Source organism: Motacilla alba, chromosome 10 (genome assembly GCF_015832195.1).
Source record: "Motacilla alba alba isolate MOTALB_02 chromosome 10, Motacilla_alba_V1.0_pri, whole genome shotgun sequence".
NCBI lineage: Eukaryota > Metazoa > Chordata > Aves > Passeriformes > Motacillidae > Motacilla > Motacilla alba.
The window spans coordinates 20,559,864-20,585,316 of record NC_052025.1 but is presented as its reverse complement, the minus strand read 5'-3'; the positions used below and the strand labels follow the sequence as shown (position 1 = coordinate 20,585,316).

Here is a 25,453-nt window from a genome sequence, read left to right as displayed (position 1 = left end):
CTTCGAAGGTAGCTGCCTACTTAATTCAGCATTCGCTATTTTCCTCTTGTATTCGAAATCCTCTCTCCTCCAATCTCTGTTACTCTCCCTTCCAGCTCTCACAAAGTGAATTGCTCCTGGACAGTAAGAGAGCTCTGTGTGGTCTCAGAAGCATCTATCAAAAAACAATCAGCAAATGATCTGCATTTTTATTTGCTACTTGATATTCAGAAACAGTAATGGTTCTGCAGCTCAGTGTGAATGATCAGCAGATAAACCTATCTTTCACATCTCTTGGAGCAATCCAGATTTTCTTCACAGATCCACAGCATAAAAATTCTTAAAAGCATTCTATATAAAGAGGTTATTGAAGATGGATGCAAAAATTTGACGTTTCTTATTCCAAATTAAGGTTTTAATGTTGTTACCTCCAGACACTTTGTAAGAGCCGGATAAAAGACACTGCAAGTAATTAGGGCAACCAACTCTCTTTCATGTTCTTAGCAGCTGTAAAGTACTTAAAGAATATTCACAATGACCATTCATAATTGACCCAAATACTGTGCTGCCTCATTTTCTTGCTCACATCCACAGTGACTTTGCTACAATAATTTCTGCTGATCCTTACTTTGCTGGTACTGTTGTGCTGCCCTGTTAGCAGCATCCACTCCCAACTGCAACTCTTCCTTCTGCAGAGGACCTGTAAGGCCAGCCTAAAGAAAAAAACAGAAACTGTAAGGGTGAAACAAAGCCAAGTTAATTTCAATTACGTCAATAAAAATACTCTACTTGAACTCAAACCAGAAAGAATACACATAAGGAAATCAGAAATTACTCACCAGATTCTCAGTTCAGGTGCTGAAAGATTGTATGTGTACAACTTGATCTTTTTTATATCAGAACTGCAGTCCCATGGGCATAGCAATAAAAGGCAAGACTGCTTCCAAAGCAATGACATATTTAAGACCAAAGGCACAACTTTGAGGGAAAAGGCTCCCTGTTCATGAACTATGTGCTGGAGCGAGACTAGCAATTGTGCAGTTTGGCATGAAACGATCCATTAAGTAATGTTACGTTTTACCTCTGAGCAACTATAGAGTTAGCAGAACATCAAAATGGACAACATGCAGCTTTGGCTTGTACATACACGCTTCTTGGACTATTATGATACTACACAAATACAAATAGGAAAGAAGACTGAGTAACTAGAGGGGTAGGAGGACTTTAATAACTTGGGTAGCATCACAGAATCATTGAAGCTGAAAAAGACCCTTAGGATCACTGAGTCCAACCATACACCTAATACTGCCAAATCCACCACTAAACCATGTCCCTAAGCACCATGCCTTCAACTGGTCTATGACAGTATTCTCCACAGTGAAAGTAGTTCAGGCTTATCTGATAGGTATTTATAAAACACACATACTCACATTATTTGGGCACTGACAATAGCAAAATGAGAGAGGACACACCTTAATTTTAATAGCTCTATACACACACAAGTTGGTAGTTTAAGATTTGGTATGTACACCAAACATTACAAACATTATACTGGCCTTTCACGTGCAGAAATAAAGCCTAAATAATAGGCTTACTGAATGCTTCCATCTTTTAACACTGACTTTTTCTAGACAACACTAAACCGTAATGCAGGTATATACCAAGTACACAGTTGTATGGTGAAAGGCGGGAGTAGGGGAAAAACCTCACAAATCAGGTAATCTACACTTTTCCATACCTCCTGTTTCTGTTGTCTATCACTCAAAAACTGCTTTAAATACCAGTCACAATTTTCGCGTAGCAATCCTCGAAGTCCCAGAGCTGGTGTTGCCAAAGCTTCGTACAGTGCTAATGCATCTCCTCGTTCCAAAGCCAGGTCAATCTTTGATATGGCTGCGTGTGCTAGCAACAATAAAACAGAGTCTTGAGAAAGTGCCATGGTTTACACAGCCTACCGCTCAGAAAGAAATACTCTTAGAACTGACAGATAGCAAGTCAGGTATGTAATCCAAAAGGAACACTTCCAGAATCAATTAGGAAGTCAATTATGAATTATTAGCCTTAAAAACAGGCTAATGGTTGGAAATGGCATGCACTATTCAGGATGAAGAATTGAAGGGCCCACCAACATGGACAATCCATTTCCAAAAGGAAGAGTAACAGAAGTCGTAGTGAATTAAGCTTACAACTATGTACTAATAATGACTAAAAAAAAAACAAGACCAAAACCAACTAACAACAAAACCACACAACTGAAGAAAACCAAAACACCCCACTATTAAAACAACCCACAAAAACAGGGGAGCTACCTTGAAATTTTGTCAGCATTACAGAAAAAGAGGAGCACAGGTATCACTTTGAAGTACTCTTTCAATTAAGACTATTAGTATAACATTACACTTACTGTTCACTTTATTGATGTTTCCCTGAATCTCAGCTTGAGTCAGAAGTTCTTCATACACATCTCTCTCTCTATCTGAACTTTCTGAGGCAATCTGAAGATGAAATAAAAACTAATCAGAGTTTCTACAGCTTCCTTCTCCCTTACAAACCTTCAAACTGAAAAGGTCAGGAAAGGTAAATGTTGACCCATACAGAGCTGTGATACGCCATACATACACTACCTCTACACACACAAAAAGAAGCCCTAGACACAAATACATTTGGAGTAACTAAAACTCTGATACAGACAGCTTAGAAACATCTTATTTCAATCTAATGGCTCTACTGAACACACAGTAGAGCTCCAGAACATAGAAAGAAGTACACAGAGTTAGGCATGTGTTATACAGTGTTCTAAAGCCACATGGACCACTTCCAGCATCAGTTTCGCTCATCGTTTCATTGTCAGGAAAACATACCTGTGAAAACAGAAGGATGCATTCCTAACATAAAAACTCTGACAGGAATTCTGTATCTATGTGGTCTGTATTTTATACAGCTAAACAGACTAATGCAGCTAACTATTGACTGTTTTCTGCAAGAAGATATGTTACTGGGGAACGTAACAGAATGCCACGAGGAGTAAATCCACCTAAGACCACACAAACATGATATTAACACATTCGGCAAATTCCCCATAGTTTACACTGCAATACAACATAGCAATGCATGCAAATGGTTTGAAAGAAGAACTGAGCTACCCTATTTTTAGCATTCTCCATCTTGTCTTGCTTTGCTCTGTAGAGTGTGGCTTGGTAAGTGGATTCCAGTTGATCATCCAGATTTATTAGCATGGCATTAGGGTTCTTCATTGCTGTAAGAGTGTCAGCTGGAACCTGACGGTCAATTGCTTCATTAATGGCAATGACAGCAGCATGCACTGAAAAACAAGCCACAGTCTGCCAGTTAGTCCCAAACAAAATAGCACTGTTAAAAATCAAGAAATCCAGAATCCCTTATTTGAAAAGAGCAGAAAAATTATCTAAAAATTAACTGGAAAGCAAAAAAATTATCAAAGTATCTCTCATTTCATCGTGGCTTTGTGTTGTTGGAGAAAATAGCAGCCTACTCTCTAGTTACAATATTTTAAGTAGTTAAATCATCATGCTCCAGAAAAAAGAAAAATAGAGAAGTGAAAGAATAAAAACATCTTTCCAGTTTTTGAAAAGGCCTATCAGAAAGACTGTACTAGGCTTAAAACTTGCAGCATCAAAACCAACACTTAACTGATCTGCTGATTTGAATAAGCAAACAAAATGCCATTTTTCCTTACATGCAGCTTCATCCACAGAAAGTTCATTTGCAAGAATTCCTCCAATCTTGCTGAAGGCCGGCATCTGAATACCATACTTCTCCAGTTCAAGCCTCATATTACTGATTTCCTCCTCTGAAACATACGTTAAAATAGTGTTACATGGCATTAGCAATCATGGCATTATCACTGTTGTACTAACTGCTACTAAAAAAAAAACAGGACAGCTACAATAGATGACAATTATTATTTAAATAATACTTTGAATGTAAGTCAGAAAGTGAAACAAAAGAAATGAAAATGCTAAGACATTTTGCACACTTTCCTAAAATCTACATTTCTCCCAGAAACTCGTACGGGAGTATTCTGTAGTTTTTCTTATTAGAAAACAATGCAAAAACTCTCATGAGGAACTGGAAACCGACTCCATGCTGAGGTACCTCAACTGTGGTTGCCAACAGGTCAGGAAAATGCAGAGGCAGTAGTTTAAGATTTTCTTTTTCCCCACAAACAGGCTACACTGAGAGATGCAAATGCAGTGCATCAACACGTGCAGTTGCTAAATATCATACAACTCTAAAAGACAGTTAATAGTTTAGCATTTTATAAGTATAATCAACAACCAATTTGCAGGGAAATAAAGTTCATACACCTTTTAAACCAGATGCATGCCCTCGGGCAAGAGCCTCACTAATGCAAAACAGAGAATTTGACACTTTCACAAAATTAAGGAAGTGAAACTTTGAGGAGGTGTGTGGACACAGGACTTCGTGCTGGCATCTCCTGCAGCAGACGACCTGTCAAACACTTCTTCAGCTGATGGCACCTCTAAACTGTCACAGAAGGTCAGAACCATGTACTAAGTTCCAAATTGAAAACTCTCCCAAGGAAATGGATGCAAGGCTTAAGCATCTTACAACGGTGACAAAAGAGTTAAGACATTGTTATTTGTGAAATAGATAATTACAGAACCGATGACTGTCTAACTGCCTGGTTCAGAAGCTGGCAAATGAAGTCTCTTTTTCTTAAATTACTAAATCTCCTCACAGTCATTGATTTATAATTTTATTTACATTAAGAGTATCAACAGCAACAATCCTTTAACTGACTTAAACAAGCGTTCAATAACTGATTTAGAAGGGTATAAGATAAAGGCAGCATACACTAGTGCTGGGGTTTTTTTACCTGTGAAGTCTACCTTGCCATACAAATCCTGAATCTGGGGGGCAAGACCCAGTTTAAAAAGGTACAGGCTAGAAAAGAAAAGAAGTAAATAATTAGAACTAGTCATTTTTCTTTGTAGTTCTGACAATGATACAGTTTTAGGAGATATAAATTCAAGGAGAGGTAAGCCAATATAACAGCTGATAATCACCAAGAGAGTGAGCTGACTCTTCTCTTCCCCCCTTAGCGGAACGTAACTGGCCTAGCCCTATGAAGTCTTCATAGAATAACAGAATGGTTGAGGCTAGAAGGGCATTCTCAAGTTGGTCTTCTTCAAGCTCCCTTTTCAAGCCAGGTCCCATAGGATCAAGTTCCCCAGAATCATTTTAGATGGCTTTTGAGGATCAAAACAGCAGAGACCCCATATTTCAGAGCAACCTGTGCCACTCTTTGGTCCCTCTCACAGATAAATGAAGCATTTCCTCCTCTGGTTCAGATCATGCCATTTGCCTCTTGTCACGTCATGGGACATCACTGAGAAGAGCCTGGCTTCACATCTCCTTTGCATCCTCCCTTCAGATAGCTGCACACATTGCTGAGATTCCCATGACACTATATGTTATATAGGCTGATTTGTCCCAACTGTCTCAGCCTGTCCTGATAGGTGAGATCCTCTAGTCCATTAAGCATCTTAGTGACCCTTCCTTCAACTCTCTCCAGCTTGTTTGTGTCTCTCTAATGCTGGAGAGCCCAGAACTGGACACAGGACTGCAGGTGTGGCATCTCCAACAGCAAAGTATTCACTAGTGTATTCACCTGCGGCCAGATGAGAAATAGAATCGCTACGAAGGAGGGATGAACCCATACAGCTGCAGAAAGATGGGTCTGGGAAAAGAAAAGCAACTGCTACTTTTTGCCTGTCATGCTAGCTCAACACAGATCACAGACTCACAGAAAGGCTTGGGTTGGAAGGGACCTTAAAGATCATCTACTTTCAACTCACCCCGCTGCCACAGGCAGGGACACCTTCCATTCTCCCACGTTGCTCCAAGCCCCATCCAACCTGGCCTTGAACACTTCCAGGGATGGGACAGCCAAAGCTTCTCTGGTCAATCTGTGCCAGTACCTTACTATCTTCTTGGTTAAAGAATGCCTAGCTCTGCCTCAGACAGCAGAGAGGGTGGGAACCAGAATGAAAAGGTAGTAATCTCAACATACTGGCTTTTTTCCTTCAGAATCTGATTTGGCCACTGCCCAAGGCAAAATATTGGCTTAATGGATCTTTGCTGACCTGATGAGATTGTTCTGCTAGAAGATTTGCCCTCATCCAGCCTTCAGCCTCATCCATCAGCTCTCTCTCCTGTCACCTTTCAGCTTTGCAGAAAGATTTCAGAAGCAATCAGATTTCTGTCTAGTATTCCTTACCTGAGTGCGTGAATACAATAGATACAGCGTGGCATGTTCTTGCGATCATAGATATCTGTTGTTTCTGGGTAGAATATCTAAAGATAAAACAAAGGTAGCAGTTTGAATTATATTCACTCTATACAGCCAAATCACATCAGCTCAATTCTTTCATATTACATACACTAGAGAAACAGCTCATGGAACAAAACTCTTCAAGCTTCTCTGCCCTGGACCAATGTTTCTCCTAATGAAGTGTCAATGCTTCCTTTTGTTTCCAATACCCAAATCAGAGCTCCCCTTTTCCTGCCAAGTTCTACACATGTGAATGGGCAGAACCTTTCTTTTGTGTGTACATCAAGATACTGACTGGGTCACGAGGCATTAGCAAGGACCTCGGTGAAAGCCAAAGGATGAAAAAAAAAAAGACTTACAGGAGAAGAGAGAAAATAGAATTTTGTTTGGATTAAATGTGGTTGAGAAATAAGAAGAGAGACAGTTTCATATGGAAATTGGAAACCCAGACCAGCAGTCAGTTTTCCAGAATTTTCTGGAAACCCAGACCAGCACTGAGGTGCTCTGCATACTGTATTTTCAGTTAGCTGAACCCAAAAGCTTTCGAACACAAAGCCCTTCAAAGTTTAACAAATGACATTTCAACTATTTCAGAAGTTCTGATATATTGTAACATAATAAAGTATGTTATTTTCCAGCTATTTGAAGGTTCCTTGCTGTTGCCTATGAGCACAAAATAGCACTGCTCTTTCTGTAAAGGCAAGAGCAACTAAATGACCCTTAATTCCACAGCATCAGTTCCCTGGCTGTTCTGCATGGCAAAATACTTAAAGCATCAGTATCTCTTGTAAATGTACTGAACTCCAGCCTAGTTTCTTCAACATCTTCTCATACATTTACTTCCACCCAAAGCCAACTTGCATCTGAAAATCTTACCTCATACCTGGCACTTAATTTCTCTCTGTCTAAATCCCTCATTTCTTTTCACCTAACCACCCTAACAGCATATTTCACTATTTCCTAATACCAAATCTGTTTCTGTAAGATCATCATAGATCCCAGGAAAGCTCAACTAGTAAATCACAACAAGTTAATTAAAAATCTTTGCCAAAACCAAAGTGTTCAATTTGCAAGTACATATGCAAAGAAAATATGCATCAGATTAAACTACACAATGCCAGTTTTGGTGAGACTATGCATAACATGGCTACAAAAAAACTTGACTATCAACCCAATGCTACCACAGTTCCATACATTTTCAGGCAATTCTGTTTATTAGCTCCAAGAAGTTCATCTGACCCTTTCTCTAGTCGAGTCAATCATTTATATTTGATTAAGCCACACCAGGAACATTTCAACTTGACAAGAAAATTTAATAGCAAAGTCTGAAGAAATGGAGAACATAGTATTTTCTGTTGTGCTGCTACGTTTAGCATTGATTTCTAAAAAAACTTTCACAATCAAACTGTAGCCTGGATACTGCTCAAAAGAATGCATGGCAAGAACGACATATGACAGATATTATGCAAGATAAGTAATATCAGGGATATGGAACACAGGGATAAATTATTTTGCTCCTAGTCTTTCTCACACATGTAGCAGAATGAAATGTTTCAGCAAGTTTCAGGAGAGAGTTTCTATAGGGACATAAATCTAGAAATTTAAGAATTAACTAGAGCAAGTGTGCTGATTTTTCTTTTTTTATAACAGCAAATGCTTCCACAGCATGCAAAGCTTTTCTGAGATTATTTATTTATTTGGATGTACAAGACAAAAGTTACCTTGGGGAGACCAATCTCAGACATGGCATTCAGCCACTGGATCACATTATCTGTGTGTCGGAAGTGGAGACCAGTTGCCTGAAATAAAAATCGGCAGAAACAGGAGGGAGGGCACTAAGAAACAAAATATCACAGCTGTCAAGAACAGCAGTGAGTTTCATTAACACAGATAGTGAAAACGGTACTTTCGCAGGAAAGAAGTCTGAAGTCTTCTATAAACACTTATATTGACCGTTTACAACAAATTATTTCACCTAAGTGCAAGCTCAGATATAAAGCTAAGAGTCCACCCACCCCTTCATTTAACCATCGTTCTAGAGTGAAGGCAGAGTTTCTCAGGTAAGACTAACACTAATTAACTTTACACTTATTTTCTCACAGTATCTACATGCGTACATATTCCCATTTAGATGGCTACCTAAAGAAGTATCCATGGTCAACAGCACTCACCTTATACCTAGTCTGTTCCCTGTCATAGATTTTCTTCACAGAAACCACTTTAGGGGAGAAAAAGTTTCCAAGTTTTGCCAGGTAGACTCCGTTTCTCAAGCCTTCTTCCAGCTCAGTTGTGGCAGGAAGCTCCTCATTCAAACAGGCCTCCATCCATCTGGAAATGCAAAAACAACAAAGTTGGTCACATGAGTACATTTCTAATTTCTGAACACAATCCCATGCCAAACAAGTCTCATGCTGCTGCTACCATACTCAAGCGTACTATTCACTTAGCACTAGGGGTTGAAAACGGGCTATAACATTGAGTCTGCATCATTAAAGCGCTAGTCGGTAACACTTCAGAGAAAATATTAAGGAGAAGAGTTCCGAGTTCATCAGCCAGAGTTTCAAAAGTAAATAAGACACCATCTCATCTTCATGTTTCTCTTTCAGCCCATGACTTAGTTTGTACTGGTCTACACATAACGTGGCCATCCTGTCCTTTTAACTAACTTAAATCTTCCCCTTGTATAGGTTTATCTCATGAGCATTTCTTTACTTTCCTTAAGTATTTGCTAGTTATTTCAGGACTTTGTGCCACTTACTCAAGCTCTTTTAAATGATCTCACAGAGAGGCCCTACAATGTTCACAGAATCATAGAACCGTTTGAGTTAGAAAGGACCTCAAGACCTTTTTCATTCCATCCCTCTGCTATAAGCAGGGACACCTTCCACCAGACAAAGTTGCTCAGAACTCCATCCAAGACTGGTCCTGAACACTGACAGGGATAGGACAAGCCACAGTTTCTCTGGGCAAGCTGCTCCAGGTGCCTCAATATCCACACAGTAAAGAATTTTTCCCCTTACATTGAATCTAAACCTACCCTCTTTCAGTTCAATGATGATGTTCTCAAGTCTATCTTCTATATATCTTCTCCCACTCTACTATTACATTTCAAGAACAGGGATAAAAACATGGAATAGGCATTCCTCTCCACATAACTCACTTTCCCTTATATTATTGCCTTCCATCTCATTTAATGGTATCACAGATCTCATTACAAAAATAAAGACTACAGCAAAACATTTTGAGAAAAATCACAGTTCTCAAAACAGAGGCACACCTTGATATTTTTTCTGTACAAGCTACTGGAGGCTCTAAACTGCAAGCTCAGCTACAGTTTCACCTAAAGATGACCTGCTACCTGACTGCTCTGGTCTCTAAGAAAGGGACCTGCACAACCACAGGCCGCTTTCTAAAGTGTCTTACTCAGACCATGCCTCACTTGCAGCTGAACTCTAAAGCTCTTGTAGGACTTGGACCAATTAAGATCACAGAAAGGCAACTTTCAAGACAACAGGGGTCCAAAATTGCAACAGTCCACACCACAAAACAGAGCTGAGAGTATAACGTAAATAAAGTTCATAATTTGGCTTACAGGGATGATAATCCCACATTTCTGGCACTGATCTGAAACACAAGCAAGTAGATGATCCTGCTTCAACCTCGCGCACTTTAAACCCCAAATGAGACACCACTGCACTGTGGACTGTAGCCTGAGCCCAGGAAAAGGGTGGGGCTTGCAACCCAAAGCAGGACCTGGAAAGTAGTGTTTACCAGGAAGAAAAGGTTTCTGGGAACATCTGGCTAATATCTATATATCAGCTAGAAAAAGAAACTCAGTTCTTCTTAAAACTACTGTTTTTCCAGGTTTTGCTGCTTTCCTCTCAAAACTTAGTCGCTCTTGAATATTAAGTTCTAGAAAAACGGACATACTAATACTGAATATGTGATAAACATGACATAAGTTTTAAAATTCTGGACCATTACCAAAAAGATACTGTCACTTGCATGCCACAGACCATTAGAATCAAAGATTCCTGAGAGGACACAGAGCTACTCAGATGCTGGAAGAGTCCAAATCATAGGAAGAGTTTTCACAATACCTTCCCAACTACCTTACCAGGAAAAAAAACCAAACCAAAAAACACCCACTTCCTTCAGACTAGAAGACCTCTAAGTAAGTAAGTAGAAGGGACATGTGACCAAACAATTTAATTAGCACCTTATGGAAGGACACAGAGGCAGTGAGTTTTGTCTGTCTCCATAATGAAAGATAAATGGCCCATAATTAGAACATAAGCTATCTCAATGTACTCATACCTGTTTCAACAGGTTCCTAAGTGGGTGTTATTATAACTACAAAACTAGAGCAATTTACATACAGTAATGTTTCTGCTTGGTGCGGCATTGCTTAACCGTTTGCTAAGCCAGAGGACAAAGCTATGTTTTCAGAAAATATCATTCAGTACCTTTTATATTTAAAAGCTCACGTACTTGTATTAAAATTAACACCTGTCATCCTTAAAAGGCAGAAACACATGTGGAATTTCCAGATGAACGAGACAACTACATTTGTCAATGAGCAGGGAACCTGGCTGATGGGCAACAACCTCTACTTCTTTTCGACATTAGGCATCAGAACAATATGCCATCAATAATATTTTTTCAGAAACTTTCAATTATTTTCTGCTACTTCTGCTACTTGTTTCCACTATACTCCCTCCCTCTCACCAGTACAGAAAACAGTGCTTAACCCAGAATTATTTTTCTAATCAAGTTTCATCACACGACTACATAGATAACATTGGACTTACAATTTTACTGAAGCTAGCTCTAATTAAAGTGCTAAGTGCACCTTTCCACTCACTTAGTCACACTGTTACAAAATCCCCCTCCTAAAAAAAGATTCTTGAATACTTACATGCAGCTACTACCATCAACTGCAATTAAGAGCCAGGCTTTCCTGACAAGACACGACAACAAAAAGGTAACATCAGGTATTGTTGGGCAGCCAGTCTCTCAAGTAACATTGTCTCCAAGCTTTCAAAGGAAACATTGCTCCATTACCAAGGACTGGAAAAAAATAACATCATCATCTCAACTAACAACTTTTTTATTCTCTCACAATATGGCATTATTGAGAGTTATGACAAATTCACACAAATGTGTCCTTATATTTGAAAAGTATCATAGGTGTATTTCAACCAGAACTGGAGTTTAGACACAGCAAAAACTTAATACTGATCATATGGCATACCTTTTGCTCTTACACTTGCGAAAATGTTGAGTCTGGCTAAACCTGAGACAATTGAACTATTGTGGAAAACAAATAAAAAGCCACTCTTTTCCTCTCAGACTGATTAGACAAGCCTGAGGAAGTAGAACTAGCAAACCATCTCTCCGGAAACTGTTGCAAATTGAATAAACAAAAATATTAGAGAAGAAAATTTAAAAAATGGACAAAGCCTCTAAGGAAGGCTGTTCATTTCATGACAGGACTACCATGCAGTATATTCCAGCACAAAAAGAAAACAGAGCATGGCATACAAAATACAGAAGGCATCAATAGTTGGAAAAAAGTGATTTTATCCACCAACGAGGAAAGCTCACTTCTTGGTCATCATTAAGTAGCAATAATTTCCAAGTAAAACTGATTATTTGAAGGGGCCAGAAATATAAATAACATTTTCTAACCTTCAATTATCCTACCATTCCAAAACAATGGACTTTCCTTTTTTACACAGACCTAGGCAGGGACGTTTTTCAACTCTGAGATGACAAAGCGGCCCAACACACCATGTAAGTCTGCACCTGGTGGTCAGTTCCACTGTGCAGGCCTCAAGAGTGACATTATAACACTTCTAGCAAATAAGAACTCTAGGAAGATAAAGTATGTGACCTTGACACGTCACGCTGAAGAATAACTGGTATGATTTGTATCCGTGCCTGGTACCAACACTTGTTTGAAGCTCAGTCCCACATCACGTTCTGCTTACTGAATACCTCACCAGTTTCATTAGCAGGAAAGCTGCAAACAGAACCTCCATGTAAACTCCCGAACCACTAGTTTGAGAGCACTGGCCACAGAGTTCCTGATCGTAGGTCCGAATCATGTGAGTCTCCTCTTTGTAAGCATGTCAGTGCCACAGCAGTGCTCCTTTGGTTCCAGCGCTCCCCTACCAACCACGTTTCGGAAGGTCACTGCCTTCTTCCTCTAGAAGCATGTGCTCCATTTCCTCCTGAATGAGGAAACAGAGACTGCAGGGGCACAGAGCTTAACTCTCTTTCCAGGTGCATATATGACTGTTAGTCTCCAATCTTCACAACACTGTCTGTATACCATACCAATGTATTTTAATGAGGAAAACAAGCCTGCCTAAGCCTGTGCTTTACCAACACAGTTAGACTGCCTTAAACATCACCTTCTCACAACCATGAAACAGGTGGGCTGTTTGCCCAAAATCATTCTCCAAAGACATTTTCAACACGTGATTTCCATGCACGTGCTCAGACTGTGAGTACAAATTCTTGAAATGAGGTCATTTTTGTGCACTTTTGAAGTGCCTGGAGCATCAACAAAATCAGCACTGGATACCTTTGTGGTATAACTCCATCAAATATCACAGCGCTGATGCAAAAGTTCCTAAAGTTGTCTAGTCTGGGCAAAAAAAAAAAAAAAAGCATAAAACATATAATAATAGTTTTGCTCACAAGAAAATAAATGAAAAATTTGTTCTTGATCTGCCAAAGTTGGTTTGAAAACCTGCAGTAGTAAAGACCCAAACATATTCACATACTTAGTAACTTATAACTGGTAGTTAATTAGCTAGTTTCACAATTCCAGGACAGCTACATTTTGAGCAAGAAGGACCTGTAACACGATCAACCTGTCCCTGAGTTGAAAACTATGTCTATTTATGTGGAAAGTAGTTTGTTTCACAGGATTTCTGACATACAGCAAATAATATAAACCTCCTTAAGTAATAGTTTGTGATATCATCTAATTCTTCATGTGGCTGCTGTAACAGGAGAATTTGGCAAGAATCTTAGAGATGGCAGAAAACACACAAGAGGTCAGAACTCTCTGACAAATGGGAGTTTCAGTGATCACAGTATAACTATCAGTCAGAAGCTTGAAATGAAACAGTGAATAATGCTAGACTACCATTTAATTCCTACTACAAAAATGACAAATTATGTCATGCTATGACTTACAAAATACTAAGCATTCCACTCAGAACAACAAAACCTCAATAAAGAAAAACTGTCTCCCTTTCCCTAACTCCCCAATGGATTTGCTCACCCTCAGGGTCCATACTTGCATAACACATCAATTTTTTTTGCCCATCTTGTCTAGCACCCAGCACTGACACCATTTAAAGCATTATCATATTTTGCCTGAGAACTTATCCTACAGAAACAAGGCTCACAAAAGATGACTAAGGGACACCAGCATATTCCAGACAGCAGGTGTCCAATCTAAAGGAAGGTACCAACAATACTTATTTAGAATTCCACTCTTCAAAGATCATAATCACATCCCAGGGAAGGGTGGGAGGAAGAGAAGCAAAGGAAGGCTTTCACAGTGGTGCAACAATCAACACCCTGGGAAACAAGATCATCATCAAGAGATACAATGTTCAAGATCAGTCCCTTAAAGTCTTCCAAAGCAGGTAAATCTGAAATCACACTTGTTAACTCAGAGGACTTTGCTCATATGAGTATGACACATTGTCAGGTACCTTTACAACCATTAAAATTACACCAGCAATTACCATAAAACTATCAGGACTGTAATTTGTATTATACTATTGAGCAAGATGTGTTTACTAAGACATATTTGACTGCTGATTGGTCTATTTCTAACCCAATATTTATCTGCCAAAAGCATAATTCTTAATTTCACTTTCAACTCAAATAGCTTTGAAAAATCTAACAAGCCGAAACAGAAATTTAATTCTTTGTCACTTACCCTAGAAAAGAAAAACCTCTTGCTCAAGCAGGAAAAGGATGTTCAAGCTATCCACCCAGGAGAGGGCCATTACACCTGGCCCAACAAGGATCAGGAGGTCCAGGACCTGTTGCCCTGACACAGAGGGTGACCAATCATCAAGTTCTCCTCACATCTTCTGCACACTTTCTCAGTTGGCAACGAAATGTAGAATTTACAGGTTACAGATAAGGATAGACCTTTCCATACCCTTTGATAGTAAACAGCGATGACTATTTCTGTCCAGTACCATCTCCATGATTCACCAGCATTTGTTCACTATGCTCTGACTCCAAAGGGAGTCTAGTGAAACCAAATGCAAACATGCTGGGATCTGGACGACTAGCAGCTAATCCAGGCATTGTTAAAGACAAATCATTCCAACTGTTGCACATGGTGCCTTCATACTTCATATCTAGATGCTTCTGTTTGTAATCATTTAGCCCTTCTTCTAATGCAATTCCCCTGAAATGTACAAAAGTAAATATGCATGGCTGCTGTAGCACCACAGCAGATGAAAAAGTGGTCAGAGCAAAAGGGCAGCACCTTTTTTTTTTTTTTCCCCAACAGTATCTGCATAAACCACCCACAAAACTATGGCTTAAAAACTTTTTCACTGCTCACTACTGCAACACCACAGGTATGGCATTTTTTTGACTAACCATACTACTCATTTTATTGAAAGATGAGGATTCCCATACTCCAGCAGATCATTCATATGTAGAGGCAATCTCTAATATTTTTAGCGCAGTTACAAACATAGACTTGGCAGGCATTCTCATAGATAGTTAAGAAGAGAAACCTTGGAAGCTCTTCATCCAGTTCACCTGAACAAGGGCATTAGACAGCCACGGGAAAAACCCCAACAAAAACTTCTCCTCAAAAAAACTCATTCTACCAACTCTAAACAAATCAAGGAATCACTTCAAAAGATGAAAGATCTCTCAGAGAGTTAATGCCTTTCAGTAAGGTTTGTACAGATGGAGAGCTAGGAAAACAAGTACTACCCACAGCTAAAAGAACATTCTCATTATCCACACAGGCATTTTCAGTTCAAAGATACGAAAGAGCAATAAATTAATGAGTAACATATTTCAGATTTTTCCCAGTGATTGATGTACTCTTCCTGGCAACGAGCAGCTGAACCAAAGACAATACAGATACTCTGTCATTAAAATCTTTCCCTCTACCAGTCCCTGCTTCCTTAAAAGTAAATATGAGGTTCCTCTTTGCTCCCTTGCAAACACTGCCTTCAATCTGTAAAAATTTCCTTCGCTGCTCTTGATGATGAGGATACTACTGCACTTGCCATGTCTGCCAAAAAAGATTGGTCATTTGTCCTGGAGAGCTTTCAGATGAGTTCCAAGGCCACGGTCAAGAGGAATGTAATTATCAAACACACAGAAACCTTTTTAAAGATAATTGCCTTGATCACTTAGAATTAGAAACTAAATAGGCCTAAATGCTTGGAAGCTACAACATCACTGGAGTTATCACTACTCAAGACCAACTTGATTTCTTGTAAATTAAGGTTATTAGGAAGCATTTCACAGTACTTGATAGCTGAGAACTGTTAGTAACGTCTGTTTGCTTTGGTTATTTTGGGCAGCTCTCTCCTTACATTATACACAGTACTCCTTCAGAAAGCACCATCCAAAAAGAAAAATCCTGGTCTCTGAACAAACAGTTGTTTCTTTCCTCCTGGCCTGCCTTTCATTACCATTTCCAGTGAGTCATAAAAGAAGTATCTGAAGTGAGGCAAAGATGGTGGTACTCCACCACCATCCTTTCTGTACCTCTCTCCACCCACTTCTCAGAAAAATATAGTCCTAAGCATTCCAAGCCACTTCCACTCCAGACAGCCACTCCCTGCAACTGCATGAGGTCACACAAAACAGAACAGGACCTGCAGAGAAATATCTCAAGTCCAAACAGGAGCTGATAAAAGCCCAAATAAAGCAGTATGAGTTAAGTAGAAGTTACTTCAATTTGCAAATAGTGATAATAAAATATTGTCTATGAATACTCCTGGATTACAATCTAACACGGCACTTGCATTGTATCTGAGAGAAGCAAAAAAACCCAAAAAAACCCCACCACAAAACAACACATACGAAAAAGCAATCCAAACAACCAACCCAAAACCAGTATCTGACCTATTCTGCAAGTGGAAATATTGAAGAAGGATATTATAGTAAAACACCCTGAATTCTAAATAAGGACCACAAAAATCAGGTCTCAGGCTGCTTCTATTCAAGACAAATATACCCTTACCCTTCTGTGAGAATGAGTGGGCAACAGAACAGGGTATTTTTAGTTGTATCTGCAGTGCCACAGCTTTTCTATCAGATTACTGTGATTTGGAGACAGGGGAAAGCAGCAGCAACAACAAAAACCACAAACACACACAAAAAAAAAAAAAAAAGCAATCCAAATAAACAAACAAGAGAACATGAAAAAGAAAATCTGAAGTATTAAACAACACTTATTCACAAAGCCATTTTTCTTCAAGAATGAGGCATCTGGCCCACACATCATAGAGGAATCCCTCTATTCACAATCTTCATTTTTAACTCCAAATTTCATTTCAGTCTTTCACAATCTTGAGCAACTTAGTTACACTCTGCTTCCCTTTCTTCAACTAGCCAGAATTAATTCCTGTTTCACAATACTGTTGCACATTATTAACCGAAATAAAAAACTACTAAATAACAATAGAACAACAGTGACAGTTGAAAAAGACCAATCAAACAACATGCTGGAATACCATTAAATAAGTACAAATTATTCCTCTAATAATGCTTCTGATGTATGCTCATTAGCAGACAAGTCTTGCAAACAGCTATAAATTGCCATAAATAGAGTACAGAAGTACCCCAAGTTACACTGCATACAAGCCATCACATCAGACAGATGAGAAATTCAAACTTTTGTAAATTTTTTATTTCAGTATGAAATTAGGTGCTAGCCAATTATCATCTTACCTTCTTCTAACATTTAAAAAAATCCCACTTTGCTTCTAGATTCCATATCTGTTGCTTGGTTAAAGGGCTAGCAAGCCTCTAACAATGCTAATGCAATGATAATCAGTATGCTGTTAATCACGTGATTTCAGCTGTCTTCATGTTGTAGAAGAAAAAATAAATACAAACTACAGTGTTTGAATGCAATACTATACTGTAATAATATAACATGATTACAGGGAAGAGGAGAGAAGTTATCAGCTGCTGTTCTTCAGCTGCCTCCCATCCTGCCTTGGCTACCCTCACCTTTACAGCGTTCACCTTTTCAGCTTCTGAGTGTGACACAGAGTACACCAGCTACCTTCCTTTGCTCTTAGGTCCTCCTCTTCTCCTTAGAGATATAACTTCCAATCTGACATTCTCTCACCATGAAAAAAGATTATTAGCCCTCTCACAGCTCAGAGGGAATGTAATCAAGAGTACAAGAAAAAGGCCACAGTATTTAATTCAGATGCTACGCCTCAGTTACACTACTGGCAAAGAAGTCAAATATAGAAAATCTCAGATCAAAGCCATTAATTTCAAACACACTGATCTCTTATAGTTCTTGTTTAATTGCTTCTGCTAAATAAACTCCTTACCAACAAAGCAGCCAAGAGCCCTCTTCTAGACTGTACTAGCAGCAATAAATAAAACTCCAAGGGCAATTTACAAAGTAACTTCTCAGGAAGGAAAAAAAATTCCTGGAAGCAGGCAGCAAACTCAAGCCTTTGCTCTCCCTTGTATATCTTAATTACTAAACTCAGAAGTCTGCTCCCCTCCTGGAGCAGATTTATCTTTAACTCTTATGTTAAGTGATTTAATCTTTAACTCTTATGTTAAGTGATATGGCCTTCTCTATAGGAATCAGGAACTCCCACTCACATATACAAGAATAGCCTGTATGCCACTAAGCAAACATGGGTTCTGGGTTGGATAAGGGTTGAGGCTCCCCAAGCAGACCTTCCACTTGAAAAATAAGTGCTCCAGCTGCCAAGGTGGATACAAGGAAGGCTGTACACCACCACTTGCATTTTGAGCAGCACAGCTGTTTCTTCATTCTTTACAAAACATACTGGCTACCACTAGGCATTATTTGAAACATCTCAGTGCTCACCTTGAGACAGGAGTGAAAACTTCTTTTTTCTGACAAGGTGCGGCAAAAATCAAATGCCCAGCTGCTCAACCTCATCAATATCAAGACAACACTCAGAAGCAGAGACAAGATCACTAAGAACTTCAGAGTCAAAGCTGATTTATTTAAAGAGTAAGTACTGACGATTAAGCAAGAGCTAGACAAAAATATTAAAGCCGTTACTGTAAAACGTATTTTTGCCGGAGGTTTTTTTTTATTGTGTTTTTGGTTTTGTTTTTTATCAGACCTGAGCATGGAATTCAAGTGAGAATCAGCATGTCCTCTAGCATTTACTCCAAGGCTGATGACAGGAAGAGCCCACAAGTGAAGGATCTGGGGCTCCTTCAAGCTTGGACTTACTACAGTGCAACTCATCTCTCCCTGTTTGCCCCGCATTTGCTGCTAGACTTTGGATTCAAAGGGAAGGAGTTACTTTGAAACACAGTCAGATCTTACTTATTACTTCAAACTTCATTCAAGTTTGTATGGAAGGAAAATTATTATCTACTGGTAACTAAGCAATCTCTGTGAATTTACAGTAGTGATAACTCTCACAAAGCACCTAAAGGACTGCAGCATAAACTGCGTGCTCCCCAGCCCTTCAAAAATATACTATAAATTCTTGATAAAATTAAAGTCCTGGAATTAAATCCTTTATATTCTGCCAGCAGTTAACTTGTACAGACTCAGTACTTCCTCCTCAGCAAAGTCACTACCGCTGAACATGCCTGCCTTGCTAAGGAAGAATGACACAGATTTATACAAAATTCATCACCCAGCCAGGAAAATTTTCTGGCTCTTAACCCATATCATCTTTTGAAGGACAAAGGGAGACTTAAGAGCCATGACAAAACACACATGTCGCATTCCTATTCTTCACATACAGCATATAGGATGTAATGTTTGCAAAACATTTTTTAAAATAGCAACAACAGGACTTCATGCATTCATTTTTAATACCAGTCCTTTTTTCTTCACAGCACCTACTGTGTTCTGATCATACTTTCAATTAATTGTCTGAATGAAGATACAAAGATACACAGCATGTTTATATTAAATGTGGAAATAACACACATGCTGGAAGACAAGAATAAGATAAAAGTTATTTCAATATTTTAAACAAAAATCAGGAAAAATCTAATTCAGCAGGATTGAGTGAAGGGTAACGCTGGGGAAAACACGACAGAGCACATAAATAAAAGATGAGAAACAAATGTCAGCAGCACAACTTCAAGGTGACGACTCAACAAAACTCTACTATACCATTACATCATGAAAAAGCAGATACCATGCAATAATGTACGATACTATCAAATCTGTTGGAGTATACAAAATAATCATTGCGCTCTTTGTAAGTATGCCCACTGAGGCCCTGCTGGAGAAGTTTTCTCTCTTTTGGCAGTGAACTTCCAGAAAGACAGTGAGTGCCCAGAAAGAAGTCCGAGCAACCCAGGGAAAAGTACTACAGATCTATTAAATAGATGGATGCATGGAGAAATATGCAAGAATTGAGTTCTCAGTGTGCAAGGAAGATACACTGCTCCAATTTAAATTTGTAAAAGGTTTCAGTTAAGAGGAAGGGAATAACTGTTTTTCACGTGCACTGCTAAGCTGGGAGGCAATATTGCACCAGACATATACAGGTTAGACAACGGGAAATTATGCCTTTTCTTGGGTTTAGAATTAAGAGTTAGGGCAGGATTAAGGGATAAAGGGCTTTTTATCTCGGTATCTAATAAGGATTTTTATGGTGCAATCATTCACCAAGGTGGAATACACCAAAATGTACACACACAGTAGATCATGTATACAATTTTATGGACATTGTAAATTAGTAAATTTAAAAATTATGCTCCACTGAGAGATTTAAATAAACAGTGTGACATTTTCTTATCTTCAAGTATTTTCCCCCACATGGACTTAATTTTAGTTTACAGGACATGTTTTAGAGGGGATCTTAGTTTTTCAAGATACCATAAGGTTTTTCAGCCTCCAAGTGCAAGGTCTTCAGGATGTTTGGTCTTCTGGCTTAACAGAATACCAGGACTATGCTAAAATATTAGTTTTAAGAGTTACAAGTATGCATGTTAAGGGCATGGAGAATATATAAGTGGTATAGAAAAATACAAGGTAAAAAATCATCATAGCATCAGGGGAACCCATCCAGTGCTAGAAATAACAGAATTAACAGCTACAGAATCCTTGTCACAAAGTCTTTGAGAACCTTAGAAACACACATCAGAGGTCAGTTGGTTTTTTCGGGGAGGAAGGGAGTTTCTTTGATTTTTTTGATTGGTTGTTTTTTCTAGTGAAACTACATAGCCACTAGGAAACTGAGACAAGAGGTAAGATGCATCCAAATTATTCCCTGTACCGAAGGTCACATCTTGTTTTAAAGCAGTTTTAAAATGACTTATTCTCACCTCTTTGCTTCCTCCAGATGACAAAGGTATTCATAGGCTACATTCTGGCGTCGCCTTTCATCCATTTCCTCTGCTGTTAACCTCTCATTATCCAAGACAGCTGAAAATAAACAAAACATAGCCCTCAGATGGTTGAAGATTGAATGTAATGGAACAGGCACATCAAAAATCAGATCCAACCTCTCCCACAGAAACTCATCACAGTTGGGTTTTTTTAATTCTGAAAACTAAGGATTTGATAACTTGTTCTTTACTAGCAAGAGAAAACTCTCCATTTCCTTATTCTTGTCACATAAATTTGCCAGATTCCTTCTTCCTGATTTCTCAAATAGACTGCATTCCTCTTACAATTTCTTAGAAACAATCCTTTATTTTCTTCTAGCTTTGCCTTTGTCTTCCTCAAAAGCACATCAGTGACCCCTCGTCCCCTCCCCTATCCTCCAATTTTGATAGAAAAAGATTAAGGAAGGACACAAATACATATTCACATCATATATTCCCTTATATATCTTTATAGTCCATCCCTAAAACAAGGTGGAAATGCTACTCACAATTCCCTATATGGAAGGGAATCCTTCAGATTCCCAACCTGCATGCCATCATCAGATCACTCTGAACACCTACATAGGGGTAATATGTCTAAATCTTCTAGATTCTGTGTGTTCAAAGCCTCAGTGAAAAAGTCTTCTCTTCCCATACTTACATCTCATGTCAAAAAAAAGAAGCTTTTTTAGGTTTTATGAACCAATTTGACAAATAGGAAATGTCTCATACTGTTATTAAGCAAAGGTTAGCTTATACCTAAAATAACTTCAACAACAATCTACAGTGCACTTGTGAGACCCCAGCAGGAACACTGCATCCAGGTCTGGCGTCCTCAGCACAAAACCTGCTAGAGCACGTCCAGAGGAGGGCAACGAAGATGCTCCGGGGGCTGGAACAGCTCTCCCACAGCTGCAGGCTGAGACAGCAGGGGTTGTTCAGCCTGGAGAAGGCTCCCGGGATACTTCACTGTGGCCTTTCAGTACTTAAAAGGGGGCTTATAAAACGAAAAGGGCAATACTGATGGGACAAGGGGGAACAGTTTTAAACTAGAAGTGGAGAGATTTAGCCAGATGACAGGGAGAAATTCTTGAACCAAGAAGATAGTGAGGCATTGGCACGGGCTGCTTAGAGAAGTTGTGGCGATCCCATCCCTGGAAGTGTTAAAAAAAACAGGTCGGACCGACTGCCCCTTACAACATCGCCCCTCCACAGCACCACGTTTTCCTCCGCCGTTGATCGTTTTTGACGCGGTATCGCAGCACAGGCGAGCCCGCGCGACGGACGCCAGGATCCCCCCTCTCCACAGCAAGCCCAGGGCCAGGCAGCGAAGGTGTCCGACGGGAGCGGCGTTTCGCCCGGCGACTGGGGTGTGGTCGCCAAAACCGGCGGGAAGGCGGAAGGCAGGGCCGCCCCCGCCCCGCCCGCGGCGGACATCTTGGGCGAGGCGCCGGCCCGCCCGCGGCAAACGACGGCAGCACAGCCGTGGGACGTGCCGTCGCTGCTCACCCACTGCCTTCTCCCAGCACTCCTCTCCAGCACTCGGGAGGACCGTCGAGCTTCGACGAGCTCCCGCACGGCACGGCGTCCATCTCGCGGGAGGCGCAGCTCACCGGGGCCCGCGAAGAGGGCCGGCGGGGCGCACCGCGCCCGCGGGGCAGTCCCGGAGCCCGGACCCCGCGGCTCCCCCCATGCCTGCGGTGACCCAGCCTCCCCTGCCAGCGCTGGGCGCTGGAAGGCACGGACAGCTCGGGCTGGGCGTCGCTTGGCGGACACGCGGATTCCCAGACCCCCGGGGTCCCGGTACTCACAGCCATAGTGGGGCCGGGACACGGCCAGCCCGTCCACGTCCTCCGCCGCCATGGCGCTGCGCTGGGCCGGGGCTAGCGGGAGCTGGGCGCGGCTGTTCCTCTTCCTGCCGCACCGGGTGTGGCGGGGGAGGAGTCGCCCCTCCGCGCTCCCTCTCCCTCTCCCCGCCCCGGCCGCACCCTAGGCGCCCCCGCCGTCTTCGGCCGCCGCGGGAGAGAAACGGCGAGTTGCGCCGTCCCCCTCCGGCCGCACCCAGTCCCCGCTCTAGCTCGGCCCATCCCGTAAACCTGAAGGACCCGCCTTGGCCGCCTTGTCTCTCCCCGGGGTCCCTCCCTCTCACAGGGCCAGCGCCCTGGCCCTGAATCTTCCTGTTAGCCTCACTGCTAACACCCAGCTAAGCTCTCGCCTAAACTCCACCAGCATATGCGGGACAACCCTGGTCAACCTGGTCACAGCCCACATCTTACCGTCCCAGGCCTCCCAGCCCTGCCATGTGTGCCCAGCCCATGTGCGCCCCGCTGTGTGCAGTGCAGCCTCACCAGCTCAGCCTCCACAGCCCAGCTGCCTCCCACATGCTGCTTTGCCTAAGCCCTCTTGTCCTGCCAGGTTCCCCAGCTGCACTGCCCTTCACAGTAGCAAAACCTGGCCTTGATGGAAGCAGCCATGCCTTTCCATCTAAACATCTCTGCTGACCAAACCGTGGTAACTCACCTGAAATGTCAGCCACAAGTGGAAGCAGGGTGCCCCAAAACAATAGCAACATCCAGCAGCACTGCCACAGGAGAATCACGCCCTGAAAATTTCCTTTCCCTCAGTACATATTACTGTTGCTTTGCCTATTTCTTGTTCAAGGGTCAGAGCACTGACAATGCCAGCCACCATATGTACATTTTAATTAGTCACATGAATTTCAGTGCCAGGGCATACATTTACTACTTTAAGCACACATTAAGTAATTTGGAAGACCAATAGCCTCTGTTAGGAAAAACATCACCAGCAAGTAAGGGAGTCAATCAATCACTCTCATCTTCCCAGCTGTGGATTCAGCTTCAGCTTCCCTGGTAGGAGGAAGACATGGACAGAATGGAACAAGTACAGTGAAATTGATTAAGGGCTTGGAGCATCTGACATATGAGGAGAGCACAAGAGAACATGCCAAGAATCAGCGGGCAATGGACTGAAAATCATAAAAAAGTCCCATTTCAACAAAATAAAAAATAACTGTATTCTGAAGGTGATCCAACACTGGAACAAGTTATCTGGCGAAGTTGTGGAGTCTCTGCCCTTGGAGATAGTTCAAGCCTAACTAGGCATAGTCATGGACAAACCCGCTCGAGTTCACCTGGTATTGAGGAAACAAGGTGGGACTAAACACTTCTAGAGGTCACTTGCAAGCTCAATGATTCCATGAGCCCATCAAAAAGTACATTTACCTACTATATATACTTAGACAACATGCAATAGGACAAGCAGATGCAGTCTAAAGCTGTGCCAGGGCAGGTTTAGGTTGGACCTTAGGAAGAATTTCTTCGCAGGAAGGGTGATTGGAGATTGGAATGGGCTGCCAAGGAATGTGGTGGAGACATCATCCCTCCAAGTGTCAGAGAAAAGACTGGATGTGGTACGTAGTGCCTCGGTCTAGTTGACAAGGTGGTGTTCGATCATTGGTTGGACTCAACAATCTTAGAGAACGTAACTGATTAAAGGAAGACATAATGGTTACAGAAATAACTACAATGCGGAATGGTAGACATAAATTACAAAACAAAAGGTTTTAGAATACAGTTAGGGTTCTATGAATTACCATTTGCATTATTTCACATGTGGCCACTTGGAAGTTATGCAATGAGAAGACATTTAAAATAATGTTTATATGTAGACTGCATAGTGCAGAATTCATTTTGTTCCCCCTAAAAATCTCATAACATTTTTTGCACAGTGCAACAATCCTCCCTCAAAAACATCTCATTCTGATAAGAAAAATAAAACACGATTATTACATACCATCAAAGAACCTTTCTGAACCTCTTCAAGGTCGTATTCAACGGTACCTATAACAGCTCCCCTGATTTGAGATTTCTGGTGTTTGTTATTGACTCTGCCAAATGATTTTATTAGGAGTTGTGTATCTATATGTCTAATTTATTGCCCTTCCTGTTCCTTATCTTTTTTTTTCTCTTAATGTTGAATGAGCACTAGTCAGATGGCCCTGCAAATACTACAGAGTTTATGAAATATTTTAATATATTACAAATATATGTTTGTATATATACAAATAAATATTTGTATATACACAAATATACAAATATTTTTCTCTCATTTCAAAATTTGAGCAACCAATTCTGTAAAAAAAATCTTTTAAGCTTTTTGCCTTAATGACTAATCACTAGGCTTCCCAGAGAAAATGAGCACCAAAATACTTACTGTTATCTCTTCTTTTGCAGGCGTTTCCACACCAAACGTATACTGTGATATTTATGTCAGGGATGCGTAACAAATATCTAGCCCAACTCCTCAGTCTTTATTATGACGCTAGAAGGTTTGTCAACAGAAAGACAATATTGTTTATAATGTATGAGTATAATAAAACTAATGTTGGGGCTTCCAATTTACACATAAAGCTGTGTAGCTATAGATAGTACATGCCCATATTCTTCCTACATTTCAGACCTTATTGTGACAAGGTGAACCAAATACAAATTAGATGATCTTTAAGACTAAACAATCATTTCTTCTAAA

General features: G+C 40.5%; 1 protein-coding gene across 1 annotated transcript in view; it reads right to left on the bottom strand.

The window, feature by feature from the left end:
- IQGAP1 (IQ motif containing GTPase activating protein 1) overlaps window positions 1-22,964 on the bottom strand; it is a 53,723-nt gene extending 30,759 nt beyond the window's left edge. The window contains exons 1-11 of the mRNA XM_038146827.1: window positions 22,717-22,964; window positions 20,864-20,963; window positions 8,488-8,644; window positions 8,038-8,115; window positions 6,263-6,339; window positions 4,859-4,926; window positions 3,695-3,808; window positions 3,123-3,301; window positions 2,384-2,474; window positions 1,718-1,881; window positions 608-692 (exon numbers count right to left, since the gene is read on the bottom strand). Coding sequence (XP_038002755.1) covers window positions 608-692; window positions 1,718-1,881; window positions 2,384-2,474; window positions 3,123-3,301; window positions 3,695-3,808; window positions 4,859-4,926; window positions 6,263-6,339; window positions 8,038-8,115; window positions 8,488-8,644; window positions 20,864-20,963; window positions 22,717-22,768 — 1,165 coding nt within the window. The 5' untranslated portion in view covers window positions 22,769-22,964. The remainder of the gene's footprint in view (window positions 1-607; window positions 693-1,717; window positions 1,882-2,383; window positions 2,475-3,122; window positions 3,302-3,694; window positions 3,809-4,858; window positions 4,927-6,262; window positions 6,340-8,037; window positions 8,116-8,487; window positions 8,645-20,863; window positions 20,964-22,716) is intronic.
- Window positions 22,965-25,453: the final 2,489 nt, after the last annotated feature.